General features: G+C 36.3%; 1 protein-coding gene across 1 annotated transcript in view; it reads right to left on the bottom strand.

The window, feature by feature from the left end:
• LOC310864494 (transmembrane protease serine 5-like) overlaps positions 1-13,102 on the bottom strand; it is a gene marked incomplete at both ends in the record, with an annotated part of 54,336 nt that overhangs the window by 3,200 nt on the left and 38,034 nt on the right. The window contains 5 exons of the mRNA XM_083773182.1: positions 35-148; positions 346-487; positions 1,060-1,173; positions 1,882-1,962; positions 2,321-2,465. Coding sequence (XP_083629308.1) covers positions 35-148; positions 346-487; positions 1,060-1,173; positions 1,882-1,962; positions 2,321-2,465 — 596 coding nt within the window. The remainder of the gene's footprint in view (positions 1-34; positions 149-345; positions 488-1,059; positions 1,174-1,881; positions 1,963-2,320; positions 2,466-13,102) is intronic.

Here is a 13,102-nt window from a genome sequence, read left to right as displayed (position 1 = left end):
TGGTTTTCCATGCCCCCAGGACAAATTGCCTTACCTGAATTGCCATATATTTTCCAGATTGCTCTTGTGTTCTGAGGTAATTTGTATAAAACCATCGGTATAGTTTGGCCCAATATCAGTTAGATTCACTCCTTTGTGCTTTGTCAGTCTGAAAATGAGAAGACATTTTCTTCTATAAGGCTAACAAAAGGTCTGAATAAATATTTCATAAACATGACAACTAAATGAGGCCTCAAATGGATGTGTAAGTGTAAGTTAGCGAATGGATGCCAGCTCCCAGTCAGTTTTGAAGTGTTGAAGGCTATGGGGAAGTGGTGTGTGATCCTGTCAGCAGAATAGACCAACCTCAGATAGCCCAGCTGGCGGCACACTAATGTTCCCAGGGAAGAGTTCCATCTTTCATAGCATACAGGCAGCCAGGTGGGCACTTTCTCCAGCTGGATCTCCAAGAGAGAGTTCTCAGAACTGATTCTGTAAAACACTGAACCTGATTGATTTTAAATCCCTCCAGAGACAAGTCTATTCACCACTAATTAACTAGCCTTGTTTAAGTGAAGTGTATATAGTAGAGAAAAACAGTGATTAATGTGGTGCATGGTTTTCATGTCAGAATAAATATATTATCTCCAAAGTGACCAAAGGGTTATTCATGAATAATACAATTTGCATTATTTCATTTAACAACTTGAACCCTATCATCTCATCTGGGAAACCTATTTACAAGCTCACGTGGAGCTTGTAAATAGGCTATTTTTGGCAAGGAGATTTGGTGTATTGGATGTATTACCATGTTTTGTTCTTGCATACTGTAAATCTCTTACAGATTAAGAGCGTCTTCTAAATGCCTTAATTGTAAATTAGTAGAAGGAAAAAGAGACAACCAAGTAAGTACAGACTACAGAGAGGACAACGGTCAACTCAGTAGTTTAGCAAGTAGGCTAATAGTATAGAGGGTTTAAGTGGTTAAAACCATAGGATCACCAATAATTCTGCCATGTTTGGTCATGATAGCAATAAAACACATGCAGCTTAACACTAAAAAGATATGGTAACACAGACCTTTCCTGGGATCAGTGACAGAGATGTCCTCAGTTACATTGCAGAAGGCTGTCTCCTTGGTGTCCCCTAGCCCTGCTGGGCTCTGGGAAGGGTAAGGTCGCAGCAGAAGTTTAACTAGATGTTGGAATGGATCAGAAAGTCAGCCAGCCATCCAGACAGACAGAAGGACACATCACAATCATTCACAATCTGAGAAAAGATAATTGATTGATTGATTGAAGTATTTATTAACAGTTTGCAGAATTACAGTACATTTCAACACAACTCAATACAAAAACTGTTAACTGTGAGTGGACGACCCAATAAAGCATTACACTTGTTTACGAGAGGGTCCACCTTGTTCAATTCATCAAAATATTTAGAGACGTACAAATATACACTTCTATATAGCCAAAGAACAGAACAGGAATTCATCATAAAGGGAAAATAAACATATACAGTGAGGGGAAAAAGGGGTGGGTGTGGTTGGGGGATTTAGATTTTACGGGGGCCAGTTTTGAATTGCAGCATTCCGTAGGTGCCCTTTGAGAGTGGTTTTGAAGGAGTCAAGGGATTCGCAAGTCTTAATGACTGTTGGTAGGGTGTTCTACATTTTGGTGGAATCCATAATAATACATGAGTAAACACATGGAACGAACACACACACACACACACACACACACACACACACACACACACACACACACACACACACACACACACACACACACACACACACATGCATACAAATTAAATTACTCAAGTACATTAAAGTAGAGAAATCAACTGTCTTTCAGCCCCTTAATCCCCATTGGTGATTTGTCCTTTAAAAGAATACCTTACCTAGAAACCAGACTCCCACAGCTAAACCTCCCAGGAGACCAACTGCACAGACTGCTGCCAGGACTCTCACCAGCCTATGAGCTGATAGCATAGAAATAAATAATACTGTCTGATCCCAAATTGGGTAGAAGGCAAATGGTACATGTCAGCTAATGCATACATATAACAGACACACGTTTCTAACACGGAGTATGAACGCATTGATTAAATCCAAGGGCATTGAAACAAAACAAAGTGGCAAAGATCAGTGCAATTCAATACTCGAGCAAATCTGTTTGTGTGCAAGAGAGGACTAGCTGTCACACTTCATTTAACCTTGAATAAACAGCAGGCTATCATTATAGATAGTAGATTAGCTAGCTGATGCATTCCAATTCCTGTGATTGTACACACTTTTATATCCATGTGATATTCAATGCTGGGGCTTACAGTAGCGTACCATGTTTTGTAGAATGAATCCCTTTTAGCCAAGTATGACAGCCATGGACTCCCCTGCCTTCCCCTCCTGTAGTGTTCTCTGTGCGAAACTGGTGACTGACAGCTACAGGGTTCTCGATCACTGAGAATGTGTCTCCCTCAGGACTCTGCAATGAGTGGAGTGGGCACAATAATATCATATCTTGCTTTGTCATCATTCCAAATTAGTTGTGTTCTTAGTTAAGTTCCGCAAGTTTGCCCACTTGCAACAAGTCTTTTTTTCACCACCTTTTCCTCAACTACAGCAAACATTTTGAGTAGCCTACTTTAAAGTGAGATAGGCTATATCACAACATTACAGTACAGATTTAAGGAACCAGCATGTGTGTATGTTTATAAAGATATGTAACATCTCCTGCTGTGTGATGTATAAAGTCTAATCCTAAATAACCTGTATGTTATATTTCCATAATGGCAATTAATAATTGTAGTATACTTTGGAGAAATTATTTGTATCTCTTAGTCATTTCAATGTACAGTAATAATAATGTTATCTAGGTGTGTTGTGTGCCCTGTGAACTTTTAGTTACAAACTCTCTAAATGCCATCTATTGCTTATTAGTTGCTGATATTACACTATACTTACTACACAGCAGTGGTGATTACTCCTTCAAACCAACTATACAGAACCATACAATTTACATGCAGCAGCATAGGTGCATTCTGCTGAAATGAACACGCTCGTTGCAGCTCTGAACCTCGTGTGTAAACAACATCTGTTAGTTGAGATGCAGAGGGTGCCATGATGACAGGTAAGAAATATTGTCACCTGTATGACATTACTCAATACTTTAAGAAAGCAATATTTAAGATGTTGAGTTCTGAATGTGCTGTAGAGAAAATGTGGTCTGATGTCTTACCATAATTTCCTCAGCGTACAGCCCAAAATAAACTGTGTCTCTTTAGTGTTCATCTGTAAGCCTGTGTTGGAGGTAGGTCTGGTCCGCGCACAGCTGATGGACCGTTTGCCATTTAACAGAATGCAACTCTGAATTTCCCCTCACAAAGAGACAATGAGGTCAGCAGTGGTGCAGAGAATGAGGCTGTTGTTTGTCCAAGGGGGGGCATGGGGGCCTATGGAGGCAGACTGAACCAGGTCTTTGTAGGGGGGCAGGGGTGTGTATGTGTGGGGGGGGGGGGGAGGGGGGGGGGGTGCATCTCCAGAGATACCTGCAACCTGGCTATTGATACGACAGCAGGTTGCTAGGTAACACCTTTAGCTGTGCCAAAAGAGCATCCATTTCACCAAAGAACTTATTAGCTGACAAGTTGTATGTTCTTTTGAGCAAAGGTCATAATTGCAGATTGTTGAAAAGTCTCATGTCAATCCCACTCATTTGGAAATCCAAAGGATTCATCTCTCAGCAAGGCACTCTAGAAGAAAATTAAACCTGTGCTGATGACAAATGGGTATTTGTCTTTTTTCCTCTTTCCTATACTAAAGTAGACCTACACTTTCACAGTGTTCTTGATGATGCTGTTTTTATCATTATTATTAGCGTTTAAAAATGTGTAGGCCAACTGAAAAGTCAAAGAACATTTAAATGAAGAAAGAAATGCATTATTGCTTAGAGATAAAGCTATGACATTTATCATTTACATAAACATGAGCGCACAGTTTGATTTCACAGGGATATGGCCCAGACCTTGTGTTATACTGTGCAAAATGTAATTTATATACATATATATTTTCTAAAATAATATTGTCTCCGCTAGAGTTTGAGTTAGCTAAGTGTATATCCTCCATATCTCCCATATGCCTGGTAGGGCCGGGGATTAGGCAGAGACCAGCAGGTGAAGAGGATAACTGCCAGTGGGAACATTCCTTCTTGTCTTGACTGTCAATGGTGCATCCGAGAAATGAACACATCTATTTGGCCCACTGTCATATTGAATGATCTTTATGGAAGATAAATGCTGTGTAATGATCACAGAAACAGTGGCATAAATTGTCTGTGACAGAAAAACACCATTGGATTGAAATTCAGACCATGCAGTTATATATGATGTTAATGATGGTTGAATAAGTGATCTACATGGAAAATAGAACAGCATGGGAGTCTTTTCATTCTGATATAAGTCTAGTAGTACATGATTTGAAAAACAGTTAATATAGCATTTTGGTTAATTCTTTCCTGATTTAGATGATTATATTTGGCCTTTATTTTAACGATAGGCCTATTATCATAACTATTTGTAATTCTTTGGATGACATAGTATGACATTTTTGGGGGGATTATGTATGTGTGCGTGCGTCTGTCGGTGCGTGCGTGCGTGGCAACATATGAAACTGCAGGCTGGCTGCGGAGCAAGGACTGATTATTTTTTCAGTTGATCCCCCGGAACACCTCCTCAATACAGTAATATTTAAAGCTTATACAGTAGTTACAACAAGAATAGTTGCCCACTAATATTTTGGGACTGGGCTAAATATCCTATATGCATTTACTATGAGTTGAGTTTGATTTCACAACCTTGAAGACATTGAGTAAACATCTAATCCACTTGTTTTCTGCATGCAAATGTTTAATCCTCTATCATTTTGTGAAATCTTAACGTTAGTGGAGGCTACAATTTTCTATTATTATGTGTAATTTTCTTTTTTTGTCATTTAATATTTTAAATTGTGAAAAAAAATACATAAACTCAAAATAAAACTGAGTGACAGCCAACCCTTAACAAGAATAGTTGACTAAGATCAAGGGACTAATGTTGGTCTGTTACATGCCCGGTTAGATGTCTCCCTCTTCTGGTGAAAGAGTGTTACAATATGATAAATGCTAGTGTGTTCAGCACTTGCCTTGGGGTTGTGAGAATTGAGTTTAACCCATTAAGACCTGAGGCCGATTTTCTTCGGCCTCAGAAGAGAGAAGGAGAGACACGACACAGACGACACGACACAGAGAGCAGTAGAGAGGTTTCGGAAGGGGAGAAAGATGTGAAAAGAGTAATGAACTGACGGAGAGCAGGGGAGCTGGTTGTAGGGAAGGCGGTGTGAGGAGCCAGAGGTGACTGTTCCAGTTCGACCAGAGGCGAGGCGGCATTGCGGCAGAGAGGTTGCGATACTGCAAGCCAAAGACAGATGGGCCCATGTGAAATCCTGGGTCGCCTGTAACCCAGCTAACATGTCCATCTGGGCCCAATTGGGTTTTGACATGGGCTATGGGCATGGGTTCCAAGTGGGCCGTGCACCCAGTTTTCACAAAGGGCCCACCCGTGTTAGCCCATATGGGCTTACGTGGGTTTCTAACTGGATCTTAGGTGGTATCCAAATGGGCCATTTTATTTCAGAACCATGTGTGCGCTACCTGTGTTTGCCTATATGGGTTTGAACTGGGATCTCCTATGATCAAGGGTTAGGGTTAGGGTACTGTAGCATGCCGTTTTTCATCATTTTTGAGGACGGAAATCACTCCGACACCATGGACTATAGCCCATGGTCTGAGGTGATTTTGTCTTCAAATCCTCGTTTTTCATCGTTTTTGACCATGGATTATAGCCGGGTTAGGGTTAGGTTCAGGTTCAGGTTCCACGGGTTAATAAAGTGTAAATGTGGGGGTCCTTGACAACCACTGTTGTAGAGGGACTATAGAATAGATAGATGTTGATAGTATTAAGTTAGTTACTTTGACAGTGTACAAATGGAACCGGTTTTCAGCAGGTCATGATGAGGTACAGAAAACCGTATGACTCCCAGGCTGATCTCATTGGGGGAAAACTGTATGAGTTTATTTGTTTAAGAACTAACAATCAATTGAAAAATATATTCTGGATGTGACACTTACAAGCCGAGTTAGCGCAGTTGGTAGAGCATTAGACTGAAGATCTAAAGGTCCCTGGTTCAATCCAGGCTTTCGGAAGTTGAATTGAGGTACAGAAAATCCTATGAGCTGATCTCACTGGGTGAAAAACTTTATGAGTTTTTTTGTTTAAGAAGTAACAAGTAACAGTCAATGTAAAAATAAATACTGGATGTGACACTTGCAAGCCGTTTTTTTTTCTTCATTGTTTTCAAATCCTCAAAAATGATGAAAAAAGGCGTGCTATAGTATGCCGTACGTTATGGGCTATATAGCCCATGGTCAAAAATGGGATAAAACACGTCTAAAAATAGACGTGTTTTAGACGTCTATTTTTAGACGTTTTTTATCCCATTTTTAGACGCACGTCTAATAGCCGGCAATTGCTCAGTGGGATGGTCAAAATGTTTTTATTTTTTCCATTTGTATCAAATCCTCAAAAATGATGAAAAACGGCGTGCTATAGTATGCCGTACGGTATGGGCTATAGCCCATGGTCAAAAATGATGAAAAACGAGGATAATATTTTTTTCTCCAAAAAATCAAAAAACGATGGGCTATAACCCATGTTTTTTTTTTTTTTTAGACGTTTTTTATCCCATTTTTAGACGCACGTCTAATAGCCGGCAATTGCTCAGTGGGATGGTCAAAAATGATGAAAAACGAGGATATTTATTTTTTCAAAAATTCAAAAAAAGATTTTCATATCCTCAAAAATGATGAAAAACGGCGTGCTATAGTATGCCGTACGGTATGGGCTATAGCCCATGGTAAAAAATGGGATAAAAAACGTCTAAATATAGACGTCTAAAACACGTCTAAAAATAGACGTGTTTTAGACGTCTATTTTTAAACGTGTTTTAGACGTCTATTTTTAGACTTTTTTTATCACATTTTTAGACGCACGTCGAGCTATTGCTCAGTGGGATGGTCAAAAATGATGAAAAACGAGGATAATAAAAAAATTCAAAAATTCAAAAAATGATGGGCTATAACCCATGTTTTTTTTTTTTTTTTTTTCAAATCCTCAAAAATGATGAAAAACGTTGTGCTATAGTATGCCGTACGGTATAGCCCGTGGTCAAAAATGATGAAAAACGAGGATAATCTTTTTTTTTTTTAATTAAAAAAACGATGGGCTATAACCCATGTTTTTTTTGTTTTTTTTTTGTTCAAATCCTCAAAAATGATGAAAAACGGCGTGCTATAGTATGCCGTACGGTATGGGCTATAGCCCATGGTAAAAAATGGGATAAAAAACGTCTAAAAATAGACGTCTAAAACACGTCTAAAAATAGACGTGTTTTAGACGTGTTTTAGACGTCTATTTTTAGACTTTTTTATCACATTTTTAGACGCACGTCGAGCTATTGCTCAGTGGGATGGTCAAAAATGATGAAAAACGAGGATAATAAAAAAATTCAAAAATTCAAAAAACGATGGGCTATAACCCATGTTTTTTTTTTTTTTTTCATTTTTTTCAAATCCTCAAAAATGATGAAAAACGGCGTGCTATAGTATGCCGTACGGTATGGGCTATAATCCATGGTCAAAAATTATGAAAAACGAGGATTAAAAAAAATTAAAAAATTAAAAAAACGATGGGCTATAACCCATGTTTTTTTCATTTTTTTCATTTTTTAAAAATCCTCAAAAATGATGAAAAATGGCGTGCTATAGTATGCCGTACGGTATGGGCTACATGCTCTGATGAAGGCTGCATAGCCGAAACGCGTCAGCGTAACTTATTTGGTGTTTGCCAATAAAGAAATGGAAATGTGAGTACCTTGTCCCCCACTTGTTTAATTTTTGGATGTGCTACCTTTTTGGAATTTTTAATTCCTATTTTTTGATGTATACTTGATTTGGGTTTGGCACTCCACTGAAAGCCATTGCTGATGCGCAACCTCTTTTTCTCATTTAGGTATGGGCAAAATTGATGAAAAACGAGGATAATTTTTTATTTCAAAAATTCAAAAAACGATGGGCTATAACCCATGTTTTTTTTTTTTTTTAATCTTCTTTAATATCCTCAAAAATGATGAAAAACGGCGTGCTATAGTATGCCGTACGATATGGGCTATAGCCCATGGTCAAAAATGGGATAAAAAAAACGTCAAAAAATAGACGTCTATTTTTAGACGTGTTTTAGACGTCTATTTTTAGACGTGTTTTAGACGTCTATTTTTAGACGTTTTTATCCCATTTTTAGACGCACGTCTAATAGCCGGCTATTGCTCAGTGGGATGGTCTACAATGATGAAAAACGAGGATAATAAAAAAAATTAAAAATTAAAAAAACGATGGGCTATAACCCATGTTTTTTTCATTTTTTTCATTTTTTAAAAATCCTCAAAAATGATAAAAAAACGGCGTGCTATAGTATGCCGTACATGTTCAAAAATGATGAAAAACGAGGATAAAAAAAATATATAATAATAAAAAACGATGGGCTATAACCCATGTTTTTTTTTTGTTTTTTTTAAATCCTGAAAAATGATGAAAAATGGCGTGCTATAGTATGACGTACGATATGGGCTATAACCCATGGTCAAAAATGGGATAAAAAACGTCTAAAAATAGACGTCTAAAACACGTCTATTTTTAGACGTCTATTTTTTGACGTTTTTTATCCCATTTTTAGACGCACGTCTAATAGCCGGCAATTGCTCAGTGGGATGGTCAAAAATGATGAAAAACGAGGATATTTATTTTTTCAAAAATTCAAAAAAAGATTTTCATATCCTCAAAAATGATGAAAAACGGCGTGCTATAGTATGCCGTACGGTATGGGCTATAGCCCATGGTAAAAAATGGGATAAAAAACGTCTAAAAATAGACGTCTAAAACACGTCTAAAAATAGACGTGTTTTAGACGTCTATTTTTAGACGTGTTTTAGACGTCTATTTTTAGACGTTTTTTATCCCATTTTTAGACGCACGTCTAATAGCCGGCAATTGCTCAGTGGGATGGTCAAAAATGATGAAAAACGAGGATATTTATTTTTTCAAAAATTCAAAAAAAGATTTTCATATCCTCAAAAATGATGAAAAACGGCGTGCTATAGTATGCCGTACGGTATGGGCTATAGCCCATGGTAAAAAATGGGATAAAAAACATCTAAAAATAGACGTCTAAAACACGTCTAAAAATAGACGTGTTTTAGACATCTATTTTTAGACGTGTTTTAGACGTCTATTTTTAGACGTTTTTTATCCCATTTTTAGACGCACGTCTAATAGCCGGCAATTGCTCAGTGGGATGGTCAAAAATGATGAAAAACGAGGATATTTATTTTTTCAAAAATTCAAAAAAAGATTTTCATATCCTCAAAAATGATGAAAAACGGCGTGCTATAGTATGCCGTACGGTATGGGCTATAGCCCATGGTAACAAATGGGATAAAAAACGTCAAAAAATAGACGTGTTTTAGACGTCTATTTTTAGACGTTTTTTATCCCATTTTTAGACGCACGTCTAATAGCCGGCTATTGCTCAGTGGAATGGTCAAAAATGATGAAAAACGAGGATAATAAAAAAAATCAAAAATTCAAAAAACGATGGGCCCATGTTTTTTTTTTTCTCCATTTTTTTCAAATCCTCAAAAATGATGAAAAACTGCGTGCTATAGTATGCCGTACAGTATGGGCTATAGTCCATGGTCAAAATTTATGAAAAACGAGGATAATAAAAAAAATCAAAAAATCAAAAAACGATGGGCTATAACCCATGTTTTTTTTTCTTTTTTCATTTTTTTCAAATCCTCAAAAATGATGAAAAACGGCGTGCTATAGTATGCCGTACGGTATGGGCTATAGTCCATGGTCAAAAATTATGAAAAACGAGGATTAAAAAAAAATCTAAAATTCAAAAAACGATGGGCTATAACCCATGTTTTTTATTTTTTTCATTTTTTTCAAATCCTCAAAAATGATGAAAAATGGCGTGCTATAGTATGCCGTACGGTATGGGCTACATGCTCTGATGAAGGCTGCATAGCCGAAACGCGCGTAACTTATTTGGTGTTTGCCAATAAAGAAATGGAAATGTGAGTACCTTGTCCCCCGCTTGTTTAATTTTTGGATGTGCTACCTTTTTGGAATTTTTTATTCCTATTTTTTGATGTATACTTGATTTGGGTTTGGCACTCCACTGAAAGCCATTGCTGATACGCAACCTCTTTTTCTCATTTAGGTATGGGCTATAGCCCATGGTCAAAATTGATGAAAAACGAGGATAATTTTTTATTTCAAAAATTCAAAAAACGATGAGCTATAACCCATGTTTTTTTTATTTTTTATCTTCTTTAATATCCTCAAAAATGATGAAAAACGGGCGTGCTATAGTATGCCGTAAGGTATGGGCTATAACCCATGGTCAAAAATGGGATAAAAAACCGTCTAAAAATAGACGTCTAAAACACGTCTAAAAATAGACGTGTTTTAGACGTCTATTTTTAGACGTGTTTTAGACGTCTATTTTTAGACGTTTTTTATCCCATTTTTAGACGCACGTCTAATAGCCGGCTATTGCTCAGTGGGATGGTCTAAAATTATGAAAAACGAGGATAATAAAATAAATCTAAAAATTCAAAAAACGATGGGCTATAACCCATGTTTTTTTCATTTTTTTCATTTTTTTTAAATCCTCAAAAATGATGAAAAACGGCGTGCTATAGTATGCCGTACGGTATGGGCATGTTAAAAAATGATGAAAAACGAGGATATTTTTTTTAAATAATAATAAAAAACGATGGGCTATAACCCATGTTTTTTTTTTTTTTTTTTTTTTTTTATCCTCAAAAATGATGAAAAACGGCGTGCTATAGTATGCCGTACGGTATTGGCTATAGTCCATGGTCACAAATGATGAAAAACGAGGATAAAAAAAAATCTAGAACTCAAAAAACGATGGGCTATAACCCATGTTTTTTTCATTTTTTTCAAAACCTCAAAAATGATGAAAAACGGCGTGCTATAGTATGACGTACGATATGGGCTATAGCCCATGGTCAAAAATGGGATAAAAAACGTCTAAAAATAGACGTCTAAAACACGTCTATTTTTAGACGTGTTTTAGACGTCTATTTTTAGACGTTTTTTATCCCATTTTTAGACGCACGTCTAATAGCCGGCAATTGCTCAGTGGGATGGTCAAAAATTATGAAAAACGAGGATATTTATTTTTTCAAAAATAAAAAAAAAGATTTTCATATCCTCAAAAATGATGAAAAACGGCGTGCTAAAAAAAACGGCGTCTAATAGCCGGCTATTGCTCAGTGGGATGGTCAAAAAATCAAAAAACGAGGATAATAAAAATAATCAAAAAACGATGGGCTATAACCCATGTTTTTTTTTTTTTTCATTTTCTTACAAATCCTCAAAAATGATGAAAAACGGCGTGCTATAGTATGCCGTACGGTATGGGCTATATCCCATGGTCAAAAATGGGATAAAAAACGTCTAAAAATAGACATCTAAAACACGTCTAAAAATAGACGTGTTTTAGACGTCTATTTTTAGACGTGTTTTAGACGTCCATTTTTAGACGTTTTTTATCCCATTTTTAGACGCACGTCTAATAGCCGGCTATTGCTCAGTGGGATGGTCAAAAATGATGGAAAACGAGGATAATAAAAGAAAATCAAAAATTCAAAAAACGATGGGCTGCAACCCATGTTTTTTATTTTTTCCATTTGTATCAAATCCTCAAAAATGCCGTACAGTATGGGCTATAGCCCATGTTAAAAAATGATGAAAAACGAGGTAATTTTTTTTTTCAAAATTTCAAAAAACGATGGGCTATAACCCATGTTTTTTTGTTTTTTAAATCTTTTTCAAAACCTCAAAAATGATGAAAAATGGTGTGCTATAGTATGCCGTACGGTATGGGCTATATCCCATGTTCAAAAATGATGAAAAACGAGGTTAATTTTTTTTTCAAAATTTCAAAAAACGATGGGCTATAACCCATGTTTTTTTTTTTTTTTTTTTCAAAACCTCAAAAATGATGAAAAATGGTGTGCTATAGTATGCCGTACGGTATGGGCTATATCCCATGTTCAAAAATGATGAAAAACGAGGTTAATTTTTTTTTCAAAATTTCAAAAAACGATGGGCTATAACCCATGTTTTTTTTTTTTTTCATTTTCTTACAAATCCTCAAAAATGATGAAAAACGGCGTGCTATAGTATGCCGTACGGTATGGGCTATATCCCATGGTCAAAAATGGGATAAAAAACGTCTAAAAATAGACATCTAAAACACGTCTAAAAATAGACGTGTTTTAGACGTCTATTTTTAGACGTGTTTTAGACGTCCATTTTTAGACGTTTTTTATCCCATTTTTAGACGCACGTCTAATAGCCGGCTATTGCTCAGTGGGATGGTCAAAAATGATGGAAAACGAGGATAATAAAAGAAAATCAAAAATTCAAAAAACGATGGGCTGCAACCCATGTTTTTTATTTTTTCCATTTGTATCAAATCCTCAAAAATGCCGTACAGTATGGGCTATAGCCCATGTTAAAAAATGATGAAAAACGAGGTAAATTTTTTTTTCAAAATTTCAAAAAACGATGGGCTATAACCCATGTTTTTTTGTTTTTTAAATCTTTTTCAAAACCTCAAAAATGATGAAAAATGGTGTGCTATAGTATGCCGTACGGTATGGGCTATATCCCATGTTCAAAAATGATGAAAAACGAGGTTAATTTTTTTTTCAAAATTTCAAAAAACGATGGGCTATAACCCATGTTTTTTTTTTTTTTTTTTTTTAAACCTCAAAAATGATGAAAAACGGCGTGCTATAGTATGCCGTACGGTATGGGCTATAGCCCATGTTAAAAAATGATGAAAAACGAGGTTAATTTTTTTTTCAAAATTTCAAAAAACGATGGGCTATAACCCATGTTTTTTTGTTTTTTTAATTTTTTTCAAAACC

The sequence above is a fragment of the Protomyctophum parallelum genome (assembly GCF_964188405.1).
Source record: "Protomyctophum parallelum genome assembly, chromosome: 9".
In the NCBI taxonomy this organism is placed as follows: domain Eukaryota; kingdom Metazoa; phylum Chordata; class Actinopteri; order Myctophiformes; family Myctophidae; genus Protomyctophum; species Protomyctophum parallelum.
The sequence above is the reverse complement of the archived record's forward strand: the minus strand, read 5'-3'. Positions and strand labels throughout refer to the sequence as shown.